Source organism: Leishmania major, chromosome 36, assembly GCF_000002725.2.
Source record: "Leishmania major strain Friedlin complete genome, chromosome 36".
NCBI classification, from domain to species: domain Eukaryota; phylum Euglenozoa; class Kinetoplastea; order Trypanosomatida; family Trypanosomatidae; genus Leishmania; species Leishmania major.
The window spans coordinates 358,957-382,653 of record NC_007287.2 but is presented as its reverse complement, the minus strand read 5'-3'; the positions used below and the strand labels follow the sequence as shown (position 1 = coordinate 382,653).

Below are 23,697 nucleotides of genomic sequence, written 5' to 3'. Positions count from 1 at the left end.
TCAGACACAGACGTCCACGCGAGCGGCACGCGTACACTGGAACAGAAAGGACACGGCGACAAAGAAAGAAACAACAACGAAAAAAAGACATGAAAAATCCGAAGAACATTTTCACTTTCTCAATCGTAATAGAACAGGAAGCAGAGTGGGGTTGATGGTGGTGGGGAGAGACACCCACACTAGACGATGCGGAAGGAGGCAGTGACGCCTACGCACACATCTCAGAGAGAGAGCCGGTTGGGAGACACGCTTCCGCGCCTGAAAGGCAAACCTGCACAAGAATTGAAAATGCTCGCGACGCGTGCCACCTTTCATATCACCCTCCCTCCCCCCCCATTCCAATCGCGGGAACCCTTCGGCTCCTCCATACCACCATCGCATCTCTCTCGCTTTCTAGGGTTCTGTCTCTCTGCTCGCACTACTCCGTCCCTCGACTTTTGCTCGATGCCTTCATGAGAAACGTCATGTTGAAGAGTTCGTCACCAATGTCGGAGCAGTCCTTTCCGCCGGCGAGCAGAAACACATCGCGGTCGTCGATGCTAATAAACCCGTTCAGCTCACCCTTGCCGGACTCCACCACGAAGCGGCCCAGCTCGTAGAACATCTCTGTCAGCTCTTCGGCCTCTTCCAGCGACACCGTGAACGTTTCATCAACGGCGACGGAGCGCGTCTTCTGCACAATATGCAGCGTGCTCGTCTCCGACCCAGACGTCAGCTTCAAAATCTTGCGGCCATTGTCGAGGTTGACTTCAAAAGAGGTGACAAAGTGCAAACGCAGCGCAGCGCGATCCCGCTCTGCCTTCCGGTGTGAGAGGAGATCGAGAAGGACACGCTCCGCTTCATGCTCCGTCTTGGGGTCCTTCTCGCGCAACTGTGCCGCGAACTCGCTGAAGAGGGCCTGCAGATTGTGCCGCTCAGCGTACTCGGCGTTTTGCCGCTCCTCCTCATCTTGGAACGAGGCGGCGCGCAGGCGATTCTGCGACACGTTGAACACATCAATACTCTTCGACGACATCTTCGCTTTGCTGGGTACTAGGAAAAGCAGTGCTCCTGTGTATGCACCTCGGTGTGTGTTCTGCGTGATCGTCGGCGTCGGCGCACACATGCAGAGCGAAGCGACGACACGCGGAGAGAAAGGAGGGGTGGAGGAGACACTGACAGATTGCCAGCTGCCCCGCGCCTCCTTCGTGACAAAGGTGTATAGCGCCGACAGAAACGGAAAAGAAAAAGGCGGCAGAAGCGGCGACAACGCGGTGCCGATACAAAGCACTGACACGAAGGAAACACACACACACACACACACAAACGCACAAAGCAAACGAAACTTCTGTGTACGTGATGCACGACAGGAAGCGTACACTCGTAAACCTTTTGTTTCGCCGTTTTACAATGACTCTGTGCAGTGGACGGGAGGACAAGCCAATAAAAACGGAGAGAGAAAGGCAGACAGAGAGGGACACAGGTATATCGGTGGCGAATGCTCACGTGCACCTGTTCCCGTGAACGCACACAGAGGTTAGTTATTGCCGTGTGGTTGACAAAAAGAAAAATAACAAAAGGAGAGGGGTCAGAAGGAAAGGAGAGGGTGGCGCGACAGTAATACACGCAACGACATGGGGAACCTGTCATGAGCAATGCGCTTTCGCAGAGCCCTCGATTCTGCTGGAGGCCGCGTGCATGTCGACAGGCATACTGAGGCTCTCTTTCCTATGCACCTCAGTCTTGACAGCTGAGCAGGAGCCCTGAGATCAACAGAATGACGACAAGACGAGCAGAGACGTCCTTCGCGCATTCCACCCAGGGCAAGCAACCAGCAGTCGTTATTTACAACGCTCTGATAAGCTACGAAAAAAAATTGAATTATGTACATATTATGTGTGGAGGCGCAGCGCCTTCAGGAGCAAGTCCATGTGGTACATGAACGCCTGTGTGACCTTTTTTATGTGACGGCTGGACCGTCCTGGCTGTTTCGATTAGAGAACGATGACACGCACCTAACCCCGAGAAGGGGCCATACTTTCGAGCCTCGTCGCTCTCCGTGTTGATTACGAGGTTCGCGCTCACCACCAGCGTCCTCATCCAGCGCTCTTTGCTCTCTTCTTGTACCCCCTTCATGTCCGTGCAACAACCGCTTGATCGTTTGGCCTTCTTCCTTGTCAGTCTGCGCACAGACAAATTCACGCGCAGGCACACCAGAACCGTTTCCTGCCGTCGTTTCCGACACCTGCTGACCAGCACGGCGTCGCAGGGAAAAGCCGACGAGACGGAAAAGGGTAAGAGAACGTATATCGGGGAGGCGAGACGGTAGCTCTCCATGTGCCCACCCTCATCACCCCTTGCGGAGCGTTCCACGACATTCTCTCTCTCTTCGAACGCCCATGAACGCGATTCGTCGCGCACGGAAGAGAACCCAGCAGACATGCAGCAAAGCTGTTTTCAACTTCTCGACGCGTACGCAATCACAGCGCACCTACCCCTGTTGCGCCACAGCTACATCCTCCTCGCCGCGGACGAGTCGTCCGACCGTTGAAATGGAGCCAAGCGTCTAACCGGCAGTAGACGGAGACGCGGCGTGGACTGCATGTCGTGCTCTAAAGCGGGCCGCGTCCAGGGTGATATGCTCGAGGGCGGAGGCTGTGGGTGTACCAGGTGCATGCCGGATGCGCGCACAGAGGAAGGCCGCCAGCCTCCGGCCAGGGCTCTCCGAGGCCCCGCACATCCTGCCTGTGTGCCATGCTTCTCCCTCTCAGTCGCCTCCGTCCGCAGCATGTCATCACGTGGTGCGGCGACGCCTCACATGAGCGGCTCTGGAGGACTCGGTGGTGCACGTCAGCGGTGCTCTCATCCCGCTTCCGGCATCTCTGCCCCATGAAAGCCCCCACCCCGGTCGGATCGAGGAGAGATGCCGCGTGTCTCGCCCACATGCACATCGGCGCTGTCCCGAATGCATCTCTCTGCACCTTTTCGCCTCATCGCTCTTGCTTCTTCGTCCCCTGGATGTTTTCCTTGGATGTAATGGCTGATGCCCCCGGCGGTGCATGACAGCCCTTGTGCACAGCGCTTACATGTCTGCGTCCTTGGGCCTGCTTCAGGACGAGGCTGTTGTTGCCTGCGTGACCCGCTTGCTGCACCTTCCAGTTCCAGGGATGCCACGAATGGTGTCTGAAGAGGTTGCCGGTTGGTGCTGCAACAGGTGGGGGGCGCCGGTGTGCGTCTGTGGTGGCAGTGGGCATTCCACCCTTTGTTGCACCCGTGCGCCTCTCATTAGGAGTGGGTGCGTGTCAAGCAGAAGGGGGCTCGCGGATAGGCATGCGCGTGCCCACAGAGAGCTCACAACCTGTTGTGCTGAAGGGGGCACAGAGAAGCATCCTTAGACACCTGACGAGGGACGCCCCTGCGGCTCCGGTGAGACGTGCGTAACCAGGCCTCTGTGGGCACGACCATGGCGTGAGACGAGGTGTGCTTCCAGCGTCGGGCGCTCGGCAACTGTCGGGCAGCACGCCGGGCACAACGCCAGGGCAGTCGTCCTCGTACCAAGCACAGGCGAGGGCGGCTGCATCACAACGATCGAGGTCGGAGAGCGGGGAACGTTGGATGTGGCAATGGCTTGAAAGCGCGCGAGCGAAAAGCAAGGAAACAAGGGGTGGGAGCACCAGTCGATTAGTCAGACGTCCGCAGATGACAGAGACGACGAAAATCCTCTTGCATGCGCCTGAAGGGAGAAGGGGACGAACCGCCGAGGCGAAAACAAAGAGATGATAGAGGAGGAGGGAGGGGGTGAGGTGAGGTGAGTTGAGGAGGGACAACAGGTGGAGATTACAGGCATCCGCAAACGAGCAGAATGAAGCACAGCACACACACACACACACACACACACACACGACACGTCGCCGACACTGTACGCTGCACAAGGTCGTAACAAAAAGACAACAACATCAACAGCAGAAACCGAAAAACAAAGCGAAAGCAGAAAAAAGGGGAGGGCAGGCACACAGAGAAGCAAGAAAGAAAGTGAGCGAGTGAGTGAGTGAGTGAGGAGGGGGGGGGAGAAGGAACAACAAAAACGTGGCAGATAAAGAAGCAAGCAAGAAACAACCGAGCATAGAATGTCTGTGTATGCGTGTGTGTGTGTGTATGCGTAGAGGCGGGCAGATACACAAGCGGCCAAAAGGTGCAGGCGCAGGAAACCGGTGGGGCGGGAGAGGGAAACGAAAGAAAGAGACAGACAGAAAGCGGCAGAGAAAGCACCCGTAATTCGTTAGGACGACGAGCCATAACCATACAGATGAGGGAAAAACTGTTTGTTGTCGTCGTTCTCGTCTGTGTGGTTCGAAGCGGCCCATGAAGCGGGTACAGAGCAGCAAAACGAGGCAATTCAACGGAGGCACACGAAGCCAGTCGGAAACGCCTGCGGAAGCGGCAGGCGATGGCGCCAGCTGTCCAGGGAGAGTAAGAAGCAGAACGAAATATAAAGGATGAGGGGAGAAGGGGCAGGCAAAGACATGCGAGAGACACCAGGTAACATTTGCTTGTGTGGCACCGCCGCCTACAGCAGGTTCTGCACGTCCCTGCGCTTACGCCATGGACCAGTCAATGGAGCTGCCGCCGCTGGAGTCGCACACGAAACAGTTGTGTCTGCTTGCTTTGTTGAAGCCGATGAAAAGGTGGGCCCTGTCCAGCTGTGTAACTTCTTGCAATCGAGGAGTGTGCCCTTCTCAGGCTCTTTCTCAGAAGCACCTGGCTACACCTTATGCCACTCCGCAGCAGCCGAAGCGTTGTCGGTGCGGTGCGAGACGGTTTGCAGCCTTATGCCACCGCCAGCGACATTGATGAGGTCGACTTTGCTGCTGGAGTTCGACATACTCACCGCCGGCCGCAGCGACTGCGACTCGCTGGCCGCGTGTGTCGGTGAAGGGGCCAGGGAGACGCTGCCGCGGAGAGAGTACGTGAATGTTGCAGAAGGGCTCGTCAGCAGTTCGAACGACTTGTTTTGCTTCCCTTTTTCTGCGACCTTGGCACACGCGCTCCCGCTGCACTCCAGCCTTGCGTCGCTCACGTCTGACTGTCGAGAAAGCTTATCTGGTCGCTCAGAGAGGCCCTCGTTCAGCCGCCCCTGCTGTTCGTACGGGGGATCGTGCGGTTCAGCGGTTCCAGTAGCTGATGCGCCGTCGGTGCACACGTTCGGCCGCGCTACATCACAGGCAGCGAAGCTATCGCCGCCGGAGAAGAGCAAGCCTGCCCTAGTACGGGTGGGGCTGGAGAAACTGGTGCTGGTGCATGCCTCCTGATGCCGCCCATTCCTTCTGGGCGGAAGCTCCGCAAGTGAGCCTGCCAAGAAAAGCTCGTCGACGGAGGTGGCATCTAGCTGCTCGAGCTTCTGGAACCACTCAACCATATTCGGACCCGCGCACGAGGCTGTCCGCAAATGCGCCGGGGAAGACGGCCTTCGCCGCAGTGGCGCCTCCGCAGCTGCGTGCGAGGCGGTGCGCTGAAAGCTACGACTCATGTCCGCCCTCACCTGCTGCCACCGTCGCACACGCTCGTCCCACACTGCCCTCTCCTGTTCTTGTAGAACCGCGCCCCCTACTCGCGGTTGACGGGGTTGTGACGAGGCTACTCTCGCATCCTCCCGTAAGCTGGCGAGGACCTCGGTAACACCGGCGTCGTGCTCCCGAATGAGCTGCTGCCTGCACTGCGTTTCCCGCACGCATATCTCCAAAGCCGGACCCACAAAACAGTTGAGTGTAAACTTGTGGAGTCTGCAAAGCTTTTCGGTGAGCCACACAGTCTCGCGCAGTACCAGGAATACTTGAAAGTGGCCACTCTCCATCACTTTGATATACCTCCGGCAGTGCTCCTCCTCCGCCATGAACTGCTTGAGGAGCCGATATTGTTCGATGCCGGCGCCAACGCTGCGAGAGCGCCGTTGCGCACCCTCGACCGGATTCCCAAAGTAACGACGCCGCGCTAGTTCGCCGTCGGCGCAGAAGTCACTGTGGTGCATGTCGGAATATGCCTGGGAACGGCTACTCACAGAAACGATCAACGAAGATTTACTCGCCAACGCTGTCCCGCGCCGCGACTCCGCACGGGCAACACTCCTGCCACCTGCGAGACCCTGCACCTCCGTTATCCGCCGCAGCTGATCGCGCATCTCCAGCATCTGTTCGTGGTGTCGAGAGTGACGGTAGCAGAAGAATATCGCAGAGCTCATTGTGAGGCATACAGCAGAACTACAGAAAGTAACGAAAACCAGGATGTAGGAGGTGCCTGGTTGGCACGAGTAGGTGCGAGGTGTGGAGACGTTCACGTGGAGGGAGTCCGCCAGCTCGTAGAAGTGCTCCATGCCCTGCTTAAACGCCCCGCACACAGACTGCCCACATTTTGACTTGCTCCGGTTCAATGCGACGGTGACACCCATCGTACAAGCGCTCGTGCACAAGACGAAGAAACTAAGTATCCCCGCGCTCAGGAGCAGCGGCGTTTTCATTCGCAAATGCCGATGGATTTGGCGCATCCCATACGATGCAGGCACGTCCAGCGCGTCGACGTTGGTGAGATGGAAGTCTCCGTCGGCTGTCGTATCGCTGGCCAGGAAGTCCGTTGTGCCGGCCACGAAGCAGAGACCCATGCTGACGGCGAGCAGTCCGAACAACAATACAAGCGACAACGCCGATGCCGCCACGCCGAAGGTGCTAAGGGACTGTATCTTGGTCCGTGGCGTCCCGCAGTGCGCACCTATGTCGAAGCCAAAGATGTACTGGTATGTGGCCTCCTCGTACGCGGCGGCGAGTTCTCTGGGTAGACGGCGCCGTGTGGTTCCCTGAGCCGCATTCGCCACAAGGGCTGAGACGCCGCTGAGACGAGAGCGCAGGAAGCAGTTGTAACCGAGGCAAACGGTGTGGAGGCCGACGCTGGCGCGTAACTGCGGAAACAACAATGTCGGACTTTCGGCAGTGTTCGCTGTGTCCCCAAGCGCGCCGCTTGCCACAGCGAGGGATTCATTCGAGTAGTAAACGTTTTGGCTGTTCTGCACCGAGTAAACATCATCCAGGCCGAGAATACAGATGTATAGCATCGCCGAAACGGTCGAGAAGCAGGCTAAGACAGCTGCGAGAGCACAAAGGTACGTCATGCCGGCAGTAGCCTTGACAGGCAGGCTGCAGAACGCCTGCTTCCAGCTGCCTCTGCACTGCAGTTTCCTGCAGCCGATCATGGGAAGAGGTTCGGTGGGCGGAGGGGTAGGGAGGAGGAGGAGGGAGCAAGTGTCGTGGTGCTGATTGCAGTGAACAAACATAGGCGTACGTGTGTGCGGATGGAGCAGCCGACACACACACACACACACACACACACACACAATGTGGCCGTGTACTCGGGGAGGAGCTAAAAAAGGCGCTCACGACCCCCAAACGGATAAACACAACAGCTTTGGTAAAACAACGGATGGAGGTGCAAGATACTTGTGTATATATTTATGAGAATCAGATGACGTTGAGGGGGAGGGGGGTCGACAGACACACACGGCACGCGCTCACTTCACCGACCGTTCTTGTTCCCTGTCAGAGCTCTCCAACAAGTCACAGCATCTGCAGGCAAGTCAAGAAAAAAGTAGCGGAGCGGTTGTGTTCAAGAATGGACGACGTTGTGCAGCACTGAAGGCAACGTTGATGAAGCCGACGGAGAGAGAAAAGCACTCCGGCAACAAAGAGAGCACACCAACAGAAAAGGGATGGGGTGAAAAGGGTGAGCAAGAGAGAGGGTGCAGCTGCTGTGCGGCTCCGCCGCAGAGAAGGGAGCAGCAGCAACAGCACGAATAAAAAAAAAAGAGTGCCAGATGAGGAAAAGTAAACAAACAAGCAAGCAAGCAAAAAAAAAAACAACAGGTAAAATCGGTCACAGCAGCAGCCTGATGCTGGGATGAGTGAGAGCCATACACACACGCAAAAAGAAAAGATGTGCATATATGAGTACAGAAAACAGTGAAAGTTCTACTGCTTGAGTCGCCCGCACGCGCGAAGACAGCCTACAGCACGGACGCACACCTCTCGAATCCTCAAGCAACTGTGTTCGGTAACATACAGCAGATGAGAGGAGAAGCACTATGCTAGTCGTCAAAGCAGGTGAGGAAGTCTACACAGGGGCGCACACGTGAGGAGTGAGGCAGACGAAGAACACGAAACAAAGAGCCCGAGGAACCAGCGGTCAGAGAGTGTGCTCCTTCTCACTGTGCGTGTGCGCGAGTGTGGCAGTTCGCGGGTGTGTAGAAGCGTAGGACAGCACTGGGTAGTAGGGGAGGAAAGGAAGAAAAGGGGGGGGGGCTGAAAAGATAGATGCCTGGTTGTGTAAGGGGGCTTTTATGAGGACGAAGAGAAGACGTCCCAGCTTCTCAAACAGAAGCAGGAGAAGGAACTCGTGCGCACAAAGTGTGCGCTTCTCTCTAACAAGCACCCAAGAACAGCAAAAAGAAAAAGTATCGTCGCACCAAGAGGAGGTGGGCTTAGAGAACAACGCAAAAGAAGCGGTTGGTGCGAGAGGGGAAACTGTGGACGCGAAACAAGGAAGAGGGGGCGGGGTGAAGCCCAAGCGGAGGCGACAAGCACGAGGTATACGAACAGCACGCTTACCACTGCTGCCTCGTTCCTGTGTTCTCTTTTCAAAGCCCCCGACTGTCGCTCCGTTTGACGAGAGGAAAGAGAAGGAGGAAGAGGAGGAGGGGCGAGGGCGAGGGATGGGGCGGCGGCTCCGCTTTGCTTTCCTGCGCGCCGTCTGCTCCTCTTCTTTGATTCTTCTTTGGTCGAAGGATCGGGTCAAGGAGAGCGTCTCTGTTTTTTGAGGCGAGAGAAAATCTGGCGGTGTGGCCCTTACACCTGGAGAAGTCTGTGGGGCCCTGCGCTGCGTCAGCAGCCAACGATCGGATCGCCTCCTGCCAGAAACAGACACAAGAACCGAGGATAAAAAAAAAGGGTGGAAGATGAAGGCAACCGCGGGAAAAGACGAGGTTCAGAACCGCCTGAAATGGCCGCTTCTATTTTACACACATACGCAAGCACAAACGCACCTACGTAGAACAAGGGAGCAGCAGAAAGTGCACATCACCCGATAGACGCAAGAGAAGAGAAACGCAGCAGCCGAGACCACGGAAAAGCAGCCGAAGTCCAACGCAAATGTGGAAGTGTGAAGGGCAGAAAGAGAGAGAGGCGGCAGACATCGAGTAGAGAGGCGCAGCGGCTGCCTCTGTGGGAAAGTCATTTTGCGGCGCGCCTGCCCGGAGTCTCCGGGCTTGGCTACGACATTAGGACAGTGCAGCCGAGAGCGCGACAACTTCCCACGGAGAAAAAGAACGCTCTGCTCGCGGGGGAGCTGAAGCGGATGGGGACACGTGCGCGCAAGAGTGTTGGTCGGCGCGGCCGCACGTCTGTATTCATGTTCGGTGTCCACACAGACTCTACACGACTCAACGGATGGCGAGGTTCATTCGTTTTTTTTGTTGTTGTTTGACAGTGTTCACGCCTGTGTGAGATACACTATGCAGAAGGTCGTCTGTCGGTGTCACCGACAGCTTGAAATGTGCGGGCAGCACACATTTTCTTCGTTGATGCGTGCATTCCAGTTTACATCGATGGCCCTTATCTCCCTTCAAACCTAAACATATATACACATAGAAGTAGTCTTGTGTGAGCGCTCTCAGGAAAACCTTTACATCATTCAACTCTAATAAAGTAGGAGACGGAAACACGTCTTACGGTGTGTGTCTGTCTGTTTGTGCGTGCATAAGCACGCGCCTCTATGCGTGCTCATGTCGACCGGAATCGGCAACGAGCGCAGGAAGAGGGGGGGACGCCTAGTACAGGACGAGAGGGGAGGACGCTCAGAAAGCAAAAAAAAAAGAAGACACGAAAGCAAGCGGTGGCCCAACTTCTTGGAAGAGACACCCGCATGCGTGCACCTGGACACCAACAACACCGAAAAACAAAAAAAGTGAAAGCGCGACGAGTTGCCCACAGCGGCATGAGCCAGATGAGATCGGATGCAAACCACGGAGCGACCAACACTCGCAACAGCAACAACAAAGCAAAAGAACACAAAGAAGCGTAATCGTGAACCATACAGAGCAGAAAAGAGGGAGGGGGAAGGGGGACATGTCGAGGTCTGCGATTGTGCGGGTGTGGGTCATGTGCTTCGTGCACGAGATCAAACGGGACCAGCACAGCGCCGAACACACTCGCGAAGGGTGCACATCCACAGACACGCAGGGTGCAACAGCACCAGAAAAGGATAACGTGGCCACGGTTGCCGCGGTAGCAGTGTCCATAAGGGAAAGAGGCTTTGGAAGAGAGAAAGACACTGCATGCGTGTGTTCGCATATCGGCTCGTGTGTGTGTGTGTGTGTGTGTTTACACTGTCGGGTCTTCTCTCACCACCACCCACCTCTGTTTTTAGTTGTTTTCCCTCGTCTCTTGATCGCTGTCTTGACCTCGGTGTTACATCTCGCGCGGCAGAACGAGACGCGGAAAGGAAAACGAGAAGAGCAGCCAACAGGCGAGGCGACCTCACCAGGGAAGGAGAGGAGAGCCTGAGACGGCCAGAGACACACAACGCCCTCAGCAAAACGGGAGCAAAGAAGCTGTGTTGACTTTCGTGCACCCCCAGCGAGTACACACGTACACGTGCACACATGTGACTCCCCACCACCACCACCTCCATCGAGGAAACACGCAAAGGCGAAAGCGCACTAAACCGCTGGAGCGCGGGCGTTCCGCTGCATTTGCGCGCTACACGCTTAGTGCACACACAAGGGCCACGCCGCGTCGAATCCAGTGCTTCGGGTCTGCCCTAGGCGGTGTCCGAATTTCGACGGCCAACACATAATTCGTTGAGTGCCCCGTTGTGCTCAGCGTACCGGCGCGACGGACCGTCTTGTACAGCGGGCACTCGTAGATGCCGCTCGCCGGTGGCACCCGGTTGATCACTGGCTTCAACCACAGCAGCGGTGCCTGCTCATAGAGCACCTTGGGCAACGACTCCGCCAACGTCAATGTCGCAGGGTCAAAGCGCGCACCCTCGATAAACATACCATGGATGTAGCACCCCACCTCCGGTGGCGTCGCGACCGATGCCGGGTCTGTCGACATCCATTCGAACTCGTAGCTGATGGTGTCGATGGAGATGTGCATCGTGCGCGCGTAGTTCTGCAGAACGCTCGTCAAGAAGGCCTGTGGGAAGAAGAAGCCGGAAATCCAGTACGCTTTCGGGTGCCCGTGCGCGTACCAGCTCTGCACCATTGCGAGGCGTCGCACCAGGTCATCCACCCAGGCACCTAGTGACTTGAGGCTCGGGTATGCCTTGTCGGACCACAGGGCAGGCACCTGGTTGTTGTACAGGGCCAGGTATACTTCCTCCAGCTCCTTGCTCATGACCACCTCGCCGCTGATCGCCATTGGCAGCTGCTCCAGAGTCTGGTGCAGAAGTGTCACCAGTCGGTTGAAACGGATGGCCTCCTGCACCAGCACCGTGTTCATAGAGTCTTCGTACTTGGTCGGGTACTTGCGGCGGAACTGGTCAACGTCGAACGGCGCGGCGACCTTGCGGTGGATCGCCTCCGCGAACGTCTTCACCATGTCATCCGGCGTCGACGCCGCTGCCGAGGATGATGGCACGCCGTCGCCGCGGCGGGCTTCGTCGCCATGTAGAAGTACAATCGCCTGCAAAGTCTCAAACGTCTCGGTGCGGGCGCAGGTGATGTCGGCATTCTCGTGCAGCCCGAACGTTTCCGGGTTGGTGTTAAGCGGCCACGAGGCGACGTAGTCCAGGTACCCCTGCCGGTTCGTGACAGGGATCGACTGGTACTCCTGCAGCCGCGGGCAGAACAAGTAGCCGTCCGACATGACATCTGGTGTCACGAAGCGCTCCAGCAGTGTGTTGAGAGTGCGACGATCCCACTCATCCGTCACGCGTCCACCGTAGTGGATGTTGCCGCTCAGCTCCCGGATCACTGTGTAGGGCACCTCGGCGTACTTATCCAGGAACATCTTTATCTGCGCCGCGCAGCAGCTGAGATCGCCGCTCGTGAACTCGTAGGCGATATTCCACCCGAGCGGGCCGAACTTGCGACGCTCCTGCAGCAAGGCGTGGAAGAAGCACATGGAGAAGAAGAGCTTCTTCAGCTCCACCGACTTCTGGCAGCTCTCCAGGAACTCACCGGAGTAGGCGCCGATGGAGCGCGACACGTTCGCCTGCAGCCCCTTCGGCGGCTCATTTGTCATCTTCACGCCGTTCTGCAGCACCGCCACCGGAAAATGCGCGTTTGGCATCGACGTCAGCCACAGTCGGAAGCTGGGATGCGTGTTTGGGGTGATGGCCTCAACCAGCCGTTCCAGCGTCGGCATCCAGGACGTGGCAAGGTGGCAGTTCTGCAGCAGAACCCACGAGCCGCTCTCCATCCCCTCCTGCACCATGCGCTCGGCACGTGGGCCTTGCCCCTGGCCAAGCGAGACGTCGTACAGCTTCTTGCTCATGTTCTGCGCGTCAGCAAAGCGCTTCCAGTCGTCATAGGGGTCGGCACCTTGTGACAGGATAAAGATGAGAGGCACTGCCGGGCCGGAGTCCTTGAAGGACGTGAGCAGGTCAAACGGCGGCGGCCGGATGAACTTTTCGCCCATCTCCGCCAAGACAAAGTCCTGCAACCTCTCCATCAGCTTGTCGGGCCGCACGCAGCGCAGGAACATCAAGTGCTGCATTGGCGTCAGCTTGTCCGCCCAGTCTGCGGACATGGGCTGTCGATGAGCAGCCGACGAAATGAAGAGTTCCTTGTAGTGCGGCAGGTGGGCACACAGATGCGCCTTGAGGCCCTTGAACGGGGCAAAGTTCTGGTCTAGGTAGCACCACTCGTTCCACGTCGCCGGTGTGATCCAGCTCGGGTCAGGGTTGTCCTTCGCGTCGGCGACGAGCGTGGGGCCCTGCAGCAAGAACCGGAACTCTGCGGCGTCCACCTGTCCGCGCTGATCCATCAGTCGCACGCAGAGGTAGACGGAGAACATGAGCTTGTGCTTCTCAAAGAGGGAGCGGCTCACGTTCTGGTAAAAGCTGTAGGTGAAGTACTCCTTCAGGTTCTCCAGCCGCTGCGCTACGTCGTCGGCGCGCCTCGCCTGCTCAATGCTCGCGATGAAGAGCTGCACGAACCATTGTAGCGAGTACTGATACATGGGGTCGACGTTGGAGAGGGTGGAGCAGCAGAAGTAAAGGCAAGAGGAGTGATGCGCGATGGGGCGGTACTCCTCACGGCTCGCCGTCAGCTCCACCTCGGCCGCCTCCGCCTCATCTACTCGCGTCGTGATCTCCAGCGTCTTCTCCTTCGACTCGTTCAGGTAGGCAATAAGCTCCACGTCGTCGAGCACGTCGCCCTGCACCTCCTTCAGCTTGCACAGGATGCTCTCCTGCGTGTTGACGAGGTCGGCCTTCATCGCGGCGTTCTTCTGAATCAGGTCACTGCGCCGCATTTCCAGCTCCCTGCGCTCCTGCCCAACCACGACGCCGAGAAGCTGGTCCTCCAGTCCGCGAGGGGTGATGAAGAAGTTCAGCAGCGTCACACGCACCATCACCTCTGGAATGTAGTGCGGATTCGGGAGTTTCGTCGTCATGAAAAACTTGAACTTCGGGTTCCACGGGATCGGCGTGTCGGAGATGCGAAGCATCTCCGTCCCGCCCTCCATGAAGGTGCGCCGCTCCAGCAGAGGGTTGAGGCTGGCGTCAATATCCTCGCCGATGTTCTCCAGCAGCACTGGCCGCCCTGCGCGGATGCAGTACTCGATGCGCTTGATGAGGTCCTTCTGGCTTGGCCGCACCACCTCCAGCGAGTCTTTGTACGTCCTCCGGATCCAGCGGTTACCCTGCGTCTGGGGGTCGATCAGAAGCGGCCACCGGCGCGCGCTCTTCGCGAAGAGGGCGTTCTCAATGGATAGGGTATCCATCGGCAGCCCGTTCAAGATCCACTCCCGCGTTTCCACCGCGTCCTGCAGCGTGTGGTAGATGGAATACTGAGCTCTATGCAAGATAGAGCGCTGGTCGAGTTCCTTGCCCCACAACTCGAGGAGTTCCTCGCGGTAAACGGAGGTGAAGGGCCCGCAATACGCTATCTGGCCAGCTGCCACCAGCATGTCGCCCATCAGGTACTGGGCCGACTCGTCGATGCGCTCTAGCGACTGCATCCAGCTCCGCTTCTCGCCCGCTAGACCATCTATCAGCATCGCCGCACGTTCCAGCCGCAGCGCCGTCCGCTTCACCGTTTGGCCCAGCTCCTCCAGCTCCCGCTCCGCCTCCTCCTTGCGGCGCTGCATATCGGCAAGCCGCTCCGCCACATCGGAGAGCTGCGTCTCGGCCTCCTTCAGCTTCTGCTGGGCCTTCTGGTTCGCCTGCTGCGCCACCGCCAGCTCCTGTCGCAGCGGTGCCACCTTCTTATTCACCTCGTGAAAGCGCACCATGGCATGTGTCCACTGGCACATGGCCGCACAGGCCTGACTGGCGCCAGCGATCTTCTTTGGTGTGAAGTCATCGGACGTGACGAGGGGCATCACTGCCTGGATCAGCTTTTCGGGTATGTTCTCCTTGTCGTACTGGATAAGCCGCTGTAGCAGCAGGTTCGGGTTGTTGAGAAGCTGCTCCTTGGCGGTAGCCCAAAAGTCCGCCTTCTTCTCCATCAGGCCCGCGGCGCGCATCTGCGGCTTGATTTGAAACAGAATGCAGATGCCCTGCATCGTCATGACGACGCCGGCGGTGGGGGCTTTGTAGCCCGCCACCTCCGTAATCTGCGACGACTTGAGGTTCTTGAGGCTCTCCAGAGCACGGTCCAGCTCCGGCAGCGCCTCGGCCAGTTGCTCCTGCGCCGCGCCCTCGATGGCAGCGCACTCTGCCTGCATCGTCGCCACTGCCTCACGCTCCTTCTGCGCCTCCTTCTTCGTCTTCTCCGCTTCAGTCGTCTGCAACTCCATCTCGGCGACGAGGGCCTTGATAGACTCGTTCTTCTCCAGCAGCACCGGCTGACTCTGCGACAGGGTCTGCTGCAGCTCGGCCACGGCGTCCTCAGTCTCGCGAAGCTTGGCCAAGCCGTTGATGAAGCGGTCCTTCGTGGTCTGGTTCTTTTCCGTCTGCGTCTCCATGAGTGCGCGGAAGGTGTGCAGCAGCTCCAGAAACGACGTAGGCGTTACGTAGTTGTGCCGCTGCGTCTCGGCGAGGAAGCGGACAGAGGCAGCGTCGACGCTCACGTGGACACGCACGCACACCTCCGTGCACGCCTCGACTGCCGTTGCCTGCTGCGCGAGCAGCGGCACCATGGCGAAGTAGTTGCGTGCCACGCTCCTCAGCGCCTGCTGCGGCCACGCCGAGAACCAGTCCACAGTGCAGCAGTTCACGAGTGCCGGAAACATGCGCAGACGGCTTCGGAAGACCTCGCCCAATGGAGACATGCAGAGAGAGATGTGGAGCTGACTGCGGCAGCTGCGCACAAAGCGGGCGAAGATGGTGACCTTGTCCACCGGCAGCCCCTCCGCCACGCAGACGTGCCGCATCGAGCTCAGTAGGTCGTCCAGCTCCTGGCCAACAAAGAGGTTCGGCACCTCACCGGAGTTGAGAAGGTTGTTCACGTCCTCGAGCATGGCCTCGTGCACAATTTGGGTGTCGGCGAAGAGAAAAAGCACCTGCTTCTTTTGGAGTGCGACGCGCTGCAGCACCGCTTTCAGGTCCTCGCGCCAGGCGTTCATGGTGTACCCCTTCGCGATCTCGACTTGGAACAGCTCGTACTCGTTCAGGTGAGCGGCAAGGCGGGACAGCGACTGACGGCCAGAGCCGCCAACGCCGAGAAGCAACGCGTGCCCGTTTGGCTTGCGCAGTACACGCGCTATGCGACACACGTGCTGCGCAGCGTCGGCGAACATGACCAGGTCCAGCTGACGGCCGCCGACGCACTGCTGATTGTAGTCGCGCAGCTGCTGCTCGAGCGTCTTGACCACGGCTTCAAAGTCGGGCGCCTCTTGGTAGATGCGCTGCTCTGAATTGCCACCCATGAAGTCCACAAACATGAGCGCGTTCATGTCTGCGGCGAGTGTCTGCGGGTTCGTGCTGTCGGCGGCTGCGCCGCCGTCGCCGCGATGGCGTTGCGTGACATTGTTCACCGACAGCTTCAGGTGTTTGTGCAGCTGCTTCCCCAGCAGCTCCTGGAACCAAGCCCTGTCCGCGTCGTTTGTCAGGCGGTCTTGAAAGGTTCGCATCTCCTCATGTAGCCAAAGTCGCACCAGCGCCGGCACTGTCTTCACCGTCGTGGGGGTCGCGTTCGTAAGTCCGTCCATCACCTTCGCCAGATCGCGGAGGTTGAACAGGTAGTGCGGACGGGCAGGGGTAGGCTTGAGTTCTTTGACGGCGGCGTTGAAGACCTCGATGGACGCCATCACGATAGCGGAGAGCTTTCCACGCACGTCCTCGGCAAAGAGAGAGAAGTAGCTCTCCAGCAGGGAGAGAAAGATGCAGCTCATGCTGTCGTCCTCGATTTCAGGAAAAGCGATCTGGTGAAAGTGCCGCAGGAAGCGCTGCGTAATGAAATGGCGGCCGCCGCCGGGTGGCCCCATCGTGCCGGCCAGCACCACGTCGACAATCGAGAAGAACTCGCGAGTCCGGCGGTCGTACCACCCCTTGTAGTCCATAAACTGCCGAAGCAGCTCAATCGGCGGCTGTGCGCCGTACTGCTCCTTGAGCGGCATGTTCATGTCGTCAACGAGGATGATAAACTTGCGGTTCAGCGGGGCACCCCACACCTGGGGCGACGCGCGCTTGCGCACCTCGAACTTGGAGAAGATGAGGTTCTGTGTCTCATTCGCGCTTGTGCGGGCCGAGAAGGTGAAGAAGATGGGCGTGCACTCCTTCGGCATGTCGTGCATCAACAGCTGCCGCATCAGCACTGTCTTGCCCGTGCCGGTGGGGCCGCAGCACAGCGTGTGGTACGAGTGCTCCAGAAGGATTCGGTTCACGTACTTGTACTGTGCCACGTCAGCCGTCAACACGATAATATCGGAGAAGTTGCTCTGCGTCACCTGTGTCGTGAACGGCGGCAGCCGCTCCGCCCACGCGATCCAACGGCGCTCCTCCGGGATGAACTGGTAATCCTGCAGGCATCCAATCACGGGCAGCTCGATGTTGACGTTGCGCAGCCGCAGCTCGTCGCGCAGGAACTTGTCGAACCGCTGTCGGCTTAGCCGGTCGCCAGTGGCGCCGAAGGACCAGACGATGGAGAAGATCAGGAGATGCAGGTGAATCTCGCGCAGCAAGTCTAGCTTGTCCTGCGGCACCTCGTAGGTGCGCGTCGGCGTGTAGGGCGACATAAAGCAGTCCAATAGGTTGAAGCAGGACACCAGCAAGTTGGGCCAGCTGGACGGACTGTACTCGGTCACCTCCGTCTGCACAAAGTGAATGAGTGATGGGAAGAGCTGCTCGCACAACTCCTGCAGATACTCCTTGTACGGGTCCATTGTGACGGGGAGTCTGTACTGCTGCCAGCTAAGAATAAAGTTGCGCACGCCAATGCACGTGTTCGGCTCAAGGTAAATCATACCGGCACGCGAGACCGTAGCCGGCGAGGCGACCGCCAAGTCCTCTACTTCGAACCAGCAGTTCATGTACGGCGTCATCGCGATGATCTCGCCGGAGATGAGACACAGTTTCTTGTTGTCATCCAGCACCGTGTTCATTGACTCAATCCAGAGCGCGTCCACCGGGCCGTCGAAGATGATCCACTGCCGCGCGTCGGTTGTGTCGCGAGCGGCAATGCGAAAAACCTCGCCGATGATCCCGTCCCGCCACTCCCCGGTCGCCTCGTCAAAGCCGCCGTAGAGTTGGGCCATCATGATCGACTTCGGGTTCAAGCAGTATGTCTTGACCTCCGCAAACCTGGTGTTCTTCAGCTCCTTTCGCAGGTGCGTCATCGCCGCCTGCAGGACGCGTGTCGCGCTCGTCTTGCCACCCATCGTCGGGCCCACCGCCATCTGGCCATGGCGCAGCACGCTCATCTCGTACAACTGCACGCACTTTTTCACGAACATCTCCGTCGGCTGCAGGCGCATCGAGGAGGCCTTCGTCTCGAGTGCGGCGAGGAAGTCGCCGTAGCCAGTTGGAGTGAGCTGCACGCCTGGAAAAAGATCGGAGGTGATGCCGTCGAACAAGAGCAGGTCCTCCTCCAGGAATTTGGGCGCGTTCGAGTCGCGCAGCGCTCGCAGCAGTAACACGTCCTCGGCTTCATCGGGGTGCTCACGCTTCATCAGGCCCGCCGCCGAGATGACCGTGTTGACGGCGCGCATGCCAAAGTCGTAGTGATCCTGAGACGAGAGCTGCTCGGAGCTCAGCCGAAAGGTTGCCACCATCTTCTGCGCCAGCTTGCGCGAGTCCGAGTAGCCGAAAGAGAACAGGCGAATCTCCGCAATCATGGCGTAGTCGGGCACCATGCACGCCACCGGGCGGAACAGCACCTTCAAGTTATCCGGCAGCTCTGTGCGGCCGGCGTAGCCAGGGTTCATGGTGATGAAGACGGAGTAGGATGGGTCCACCACGATCTCCGTACCCTCGAAAGGAATGCGGAACTGCCGGGTGCGCGCCGCCTCCTGCAGCGAGGAAACCTGCTGCGCCACGACGGAGAGCACCTCGACGTCGATGCGGTTGAACTCGTCGAAGCACGCCCACGCCCCAGCCTGGGCCAGCCCCTTGAAGAACTTGGCCATGGATGCATACGTCATACCCTCCTGGCAGTTGAACACCACACACTGCTTTGCTACAGCCTTCGCAAGGTCTTTCACCGTCTCCGTCTTGCCGGTACCCGCAGGCCCGGCAGGGGCGCCCCCGAGGAACATGTGCATCGCTCCCGTCAAGGTCAGGTAGATGCGATCGGTTAGTGGAGTGATGACGAGACGCGTCGTGTTTCCCAGGTATTCGCCGCCGTAGCGAAACTGCGCCTCGACCTGGCGTAGGACACAGTCGTTGTTCTCCCAGTAGCTGCGCAGCTGCGAAACCCACTCGAAGGCGTAGACGCTGTCTACACCGGCCTTGGCGAGTTGCTCGACAATGTCCCTGGCGTGCACCTCAATCGTGATGAGGCCGCTCAGGTTCATTCGCTGCAGGTTTGTCAGCGGCAGCCGCACCGTCTCCACCAGCACCATCAAGTTCCGCTGCGCCGTCTCCATGTAGGGAGAGAGCGAGCCCTGCTCTTTCAGCGACATCTCACACTCGTGCGTCCACATAATCTGGCTCACGGCGATCGCCACCTGCCCTGGCGACTGCAGCACGAAAGCCTGCCTCTTCATGGCGGCCGCGTTCTTCACACCCGCCTCCAGCTGCAACCGGATCGAAATCTTCATCATGTGCTCAACCTCCGTCAGCCAGTTCTCGACGTACTTGCGCGGCAGCACGGACTGCGCAAATGGGATGTACTCCTCCATCTGTGAGTACATGCCAAACATCTCGTTGTCGGCGTTGCGCATGTCGAGGCGGGCAATGTTCTCAAAAAGCTTGCGGAACTGCGGCTGAATCTTTTGCGGGTCGCGGGCCTCCGACAAGATCGCCAGCAGCTCGTCGTCAGACAAGAAGTAGAAGCGGGCGAAGGAGGCGCGTTTATTCTCGAGGTACTGGTTCAAGCCCCGCTCCACCACCTCCAGCGTGTCGTTGTTCTCTTTGAGCAGCTCGAGACACCGCTCCGTCGTCGTGCAGAACTCGAGCGTCAGATCCACCTCCTGCGCCTTGTTTGTCAGAAACTTCCAATTCTTGTTCACCACCTGGAAGCGCTTGTGCTCGCCCGGCAGCTGGCGCGAAATGTCCTCCGACTGGAAGATGGGTTCGAGGTAGAGCCATGACTTTTGGCACCGCAGCCACTCATCCAGCACGTCCTGCACGAGTTTCAGAGAGGCCTCCCAGTTGGCGATCTCATCCTCGAATAGCTGCTTGAAGGGAGAGAAGGAAAGGCTCTGCGTCAGCAGCATCTGATCGTCCAGCTTCTCCTGCATCTGGTCCACCACATCCTTTGATATCACTGAGCACCCGGTCTCCTTGTACGCCGTAACGCTCATCCGCATATCGGCCCACCCCGCCTTCATCTTCGCGAGCGACGTCTCGATGTGGTACTCGCGCGACGCGATTTCGGAAATGCGCATGAGCACATCGTTTTGCTGCGTCAAGTTCATGCGAACCACGTCGTCGAGACTCTGCAGCGTGACGGCCGGCTCGACAGCCTGGCCAAGCTCCTTTGAGAGCTGGCTCCAGTGCCGCTCCTGCATGCCTTCCATGCGCAGGTACTTGATCGTCGGCACAAGGGGGCGAAACTGCTGCACATTCTCGCGGGTGCGCTCCGCCACCTGCACCAGCTCCGGCCTCAATTGCGGGTTGCGAACGCACGTGTTCATGATGCGAAGAGTGTCTGTCACGATCCTCTCCACCTCGTCCGCATCGATGCTCATGAAAGGCAGCTCGTGCCATTTCTCGAGTGCGGCGGACCAGCTCGCCGAGGTGATCCAGAGCGCCTCGTACGGCTCGAAGTCCGTGGCGAGCTGGTGCACCGCCGAGTAGTCTGTCTGTTCCATGTTGAAGAGCGATTCGTGAGTGTTGAAGGTGCTGGCTTGGCTACGCAGTTGACGGATCTTCTCCTGCACTCGCACTACATCCTCGGCGATCTCAGTCATGCGGTGGGCGTTGCGGTGCTGACCGTAATGCTCGACGATCTTCTGAACTCGTTCAACCTCCTGTTCGAACAGATCCTGTGCTCGGTTCATGGACGCCAGCAGGCGCCGCTTCGTCTCTTCCAGCTCCTCAACACGTTCGGTGACGGCGTTGTCGAGCTGACTGGGCCAGCCGATCGCCTTCCACTTCTTGTTGAACTCCTCCTCAGAGAGGGGGCGCTTGAAGCTCTTGAGCAGCTCGTGGATCTCCTTCGACTCTTCGATGGCCGTCTCCAAGTCGACAACACGTTCCGGAATCGTCTTGATGAAGTCCTTCGCTGCGACCACCTCCTCCGGTGTTTCTGTCAGCTTCAGCAGCGTCGCGTACAGCTCGCTATAGCGATCGTTCACCTCGATCTCCTTGCGAAGAGCGCGAGCGGCCATGACATCCAGCACCTTGGCTGCACCCATGGCGCACTTTTTCGACAATTCACGGCGCAGCTCGCTGCAATCCACGCGCACGAAGCCCAAGTCCGCTGCGACAGGAATGCCATCCAGCACCTGCAGCTGCAGTGTGAGGAAGCGCTGAACCTCCGCCTCCACGCCGCGCATGCTTGGGAAGCGCTCGTCGAAGGTGGCCATGTAAGCGTTCAAGTCGAGCTCGATCACCGCCGTGAATGGGGCGTAGGTCTCCCTGTACGACTTCATGGCAACGGCGACGCGGTCGAGAATCACGTCTATCCGCTGCATCCACGACTCCATCAGCATGCTAGACTCAGAGGGTACATTGAGAAACGCCGTGGCGGGATCGTAGAGAAAGTCGAAGAGGACGCGCTCGACCGTGCGAAGAGTGCGGTGCTGCGTCAGGCACCGCTTCAGGAGCCCCTGCAGCGATACCCGTATCGACTCAACGGAGCAGCTGTAACTCAGGCACGCAGCAGACGGCTTCTCTGCCTTTTCACTGCTCTCGTCCTCCTTTGGTACGTCACCCGCGGACGGTTTCGGAGCTTGCACCTCGGTGGCCGGAGTTTCCGACGCCCCCTGTGCGGGTTTCGCGCCGGCGTCACTGACGTGCTTCGTGCACAGGAGCACGACGGAGAGCAAAGGCGGCAGCGGGTGTGGCGGGGGCACAAGAAAGCCTGCAGTGATGCGCTCGTCGGCCCCAAACGGGGTCCGCGGAGCGGGGTGAGCCCCGCGCGTCACCTCGACCTCCGCCATTCCATGAACGGTGACATGGTTGTCCCCGGCGTGCTCGAAAAAACGGATGAGCGCCTCCAGCGAGCTAATCAAGTAATGCTGGAGGGTGTCCTGCATATGCAGCTGGATCTGTCGCAGGTATCGCTCGGTACTGCAGCCCGTGTAGGTGTTCACGTCGTAGTGGTGCAAGTGGACCGGGTCCGTGGAGGGGAAGGTGCTGAGTGTGCGCTTCACCATGTCCGCAGTCGGCGTCAGCCAGTGATCCCTGGCGTGCAAGAAGGAATCCCGCATCGCCGTTGTCTCGATCTCCTCCAGCTCCATGAGGCTCAGCGGGCGCTTCATTTTCGTCGTGGAGTAGAGCACAAACACACACCCAGAGAGCAAGGCGTCGTCGGCTTGGCACACGGCCCGCGTGAGGGCCGCAAGCACCGGGGAGGTGTTCCAGAAGCACTGCTGGCGGAAGGCCGCCACTGTGGCGGCGAAACGCTCGGCCTGGTGAGAAGGGACGCCGTAGAGCGGGACCGGGCGCGCGGTGTCGCTCACGAACAATGGCGACGCCGACAGCATTGTCGACGACGTCGCAGAGGGGCCCATTAGTTGCGAGAGGCCGCCGCCCTGCGTTATGGAGTGGAAGAGGTCGGCGTTCATGACGCGGCTGTACCCGGCACGCACCTCCTCCAGTACGCCGGCCACGTTTAGATTCGACTCACTCTCTACAAGTGCGGGTGTACTGACAGCAGCATCGAGCACGCGCCGGATAACAAGTGGGTCAAGTGCGGCGTACTCGTCGAGGGGGATGGAGTCAACGTACAACTCAGTGCGCAGCGCGGCCTCGGCGATAGTGCGGCGCTTGTGGGCGGCAGCAAAGCGGTCGGCGAAGTTCACTGGATCTTCGGCGGCAAAGCACACGAAAACGCGTGGCAGCACGAGTGGCCTGGTGTCTTCTGCGCTGCCGTTTAAGTCGGCCTTCTGTTTCTGGGAGCTGCGAAGGTCTCTGCCGTCGTCTGGCAAAACGTGGTACAGCTGCTTGTCCGCGTCGACCTCCACGACACGCCCCGAGGCCCAGATGCCTCCCCTCTGGTGCTGCCGATGGTCCAGTTTCCAGAAGAGACAAGGCAAGCCCGACGGAGCAGCGGCTACGCGCGCCGCCCAGTCCCCCGGGGACAGCTCCTCGAAGCGAAAAGCGTCATCGAAGGCCTCCACGGGTAGCCACGTAGCGTAGTCCCCGGCTTCCGCGCAGGGAGCGATTCCGGCGCCACCGCCCTCTGCGATGCCCTCCAGATCGTTTGCCGCGCCAGCGTGCATGCCACGCGCGATCAGCAGCTCTGAAAGCGCCGGGCCAGTGTCGATGCGCTGACGCTTGCGCTGGAGAAGCTCTGCCCGCGGTACCTCGCCTCGCACAGACAGGTTGGCCGCCATGACCTTTGGCTCCAGCTCGACCGCGACGGTGACTGATGCGTACTCGGCGGCCTTTTTATCCGACCTTCGCAAAAACGGACTGAACGCAGCTGCCTGCGTCGCGGACGCTGTGACATTTCCAGACGCGTGCGGGGGCCGATGGGGATGCAAAGCTGCAGGTGCCGCTGTTTCGACTTCCCCAGCCCCTGAAGTCGCAGAAGTAGCTGACAAAGCAGCCGCCCCAGGGGTCTGCTGCTGCTGTTGCTTTTGTGCCACTTGCGCGCGTCGAAGGGCGAGCAGCTCGTCGCAGGATATGGACATGGTTGGGTGCAGGTGAAACCTGACGGTTCCAAGCGGAAAGAAAGAAACCAAAGCGAACACACACACGCGAAAAAAAAGACGCGTGAATGCGCCGACGCACACGAGC

The 23,697-nt window shown here is 59.0% G+C and overlaps 3 protein-coding genes across 3 annotated transcripts; all 3 read right to left on the bottom strand.

The window, feature by feature from the left end:
- Positions 1-418: 418 nt before the first annotated feature.
- Positions 419-1,105, bottom strand: LMJF_36_0970 (conserved hypothetical protein; the record flags this gene model as incomplete). Its single annotated transcript, XM_001686617.1, has 1 exon — positions 419-1,105. The coding sequence occupies one exon, from the start codon at positions 1,103-1,105 to the stop codon at positions 419-421; it is 687 nt and encodes a 228-aa protein (XP_001686669.1).
- Positions 1,106-4,741: 3,636 nt separating this feature from the next.
- Positions 4,742-7,297, bottom strand: LMJF_36_0960 (hypothetical protein; the record flags this gene model as incomplete). Its single annotated transcript, XM_001686616.1, has 1 exon — positions 4,742-7,297. One exon carries the CDS (start codon positions 7,295-7,297, stop codon positions 4,742-4,744), a length of 2,556 nt encoding a protein of 851 aa, XP_001686668.1.
- A 3,475-nt stretch (positions 7,298-10,772) lies between these two features.
- Positions 10,773-23,291, bottom strand: LMJF_36_0950 (putative dynein heavy chain; the record flags this gene model as incomplete). The annotated part of the gene is made up of 1 exon (XM_001686615.1): positions 10,773-23,291. The coding sequence occupies one exon, from the start codon at positions 23,289-23,291 to the stop codon at positions 10,773-10,775; it is 12,519 nt and encodes a 4,172-aa protein (XP_001686667.1).
- Between the last annotated feature and the right edge of the window lie 406 nt (positions 23,292-23,697).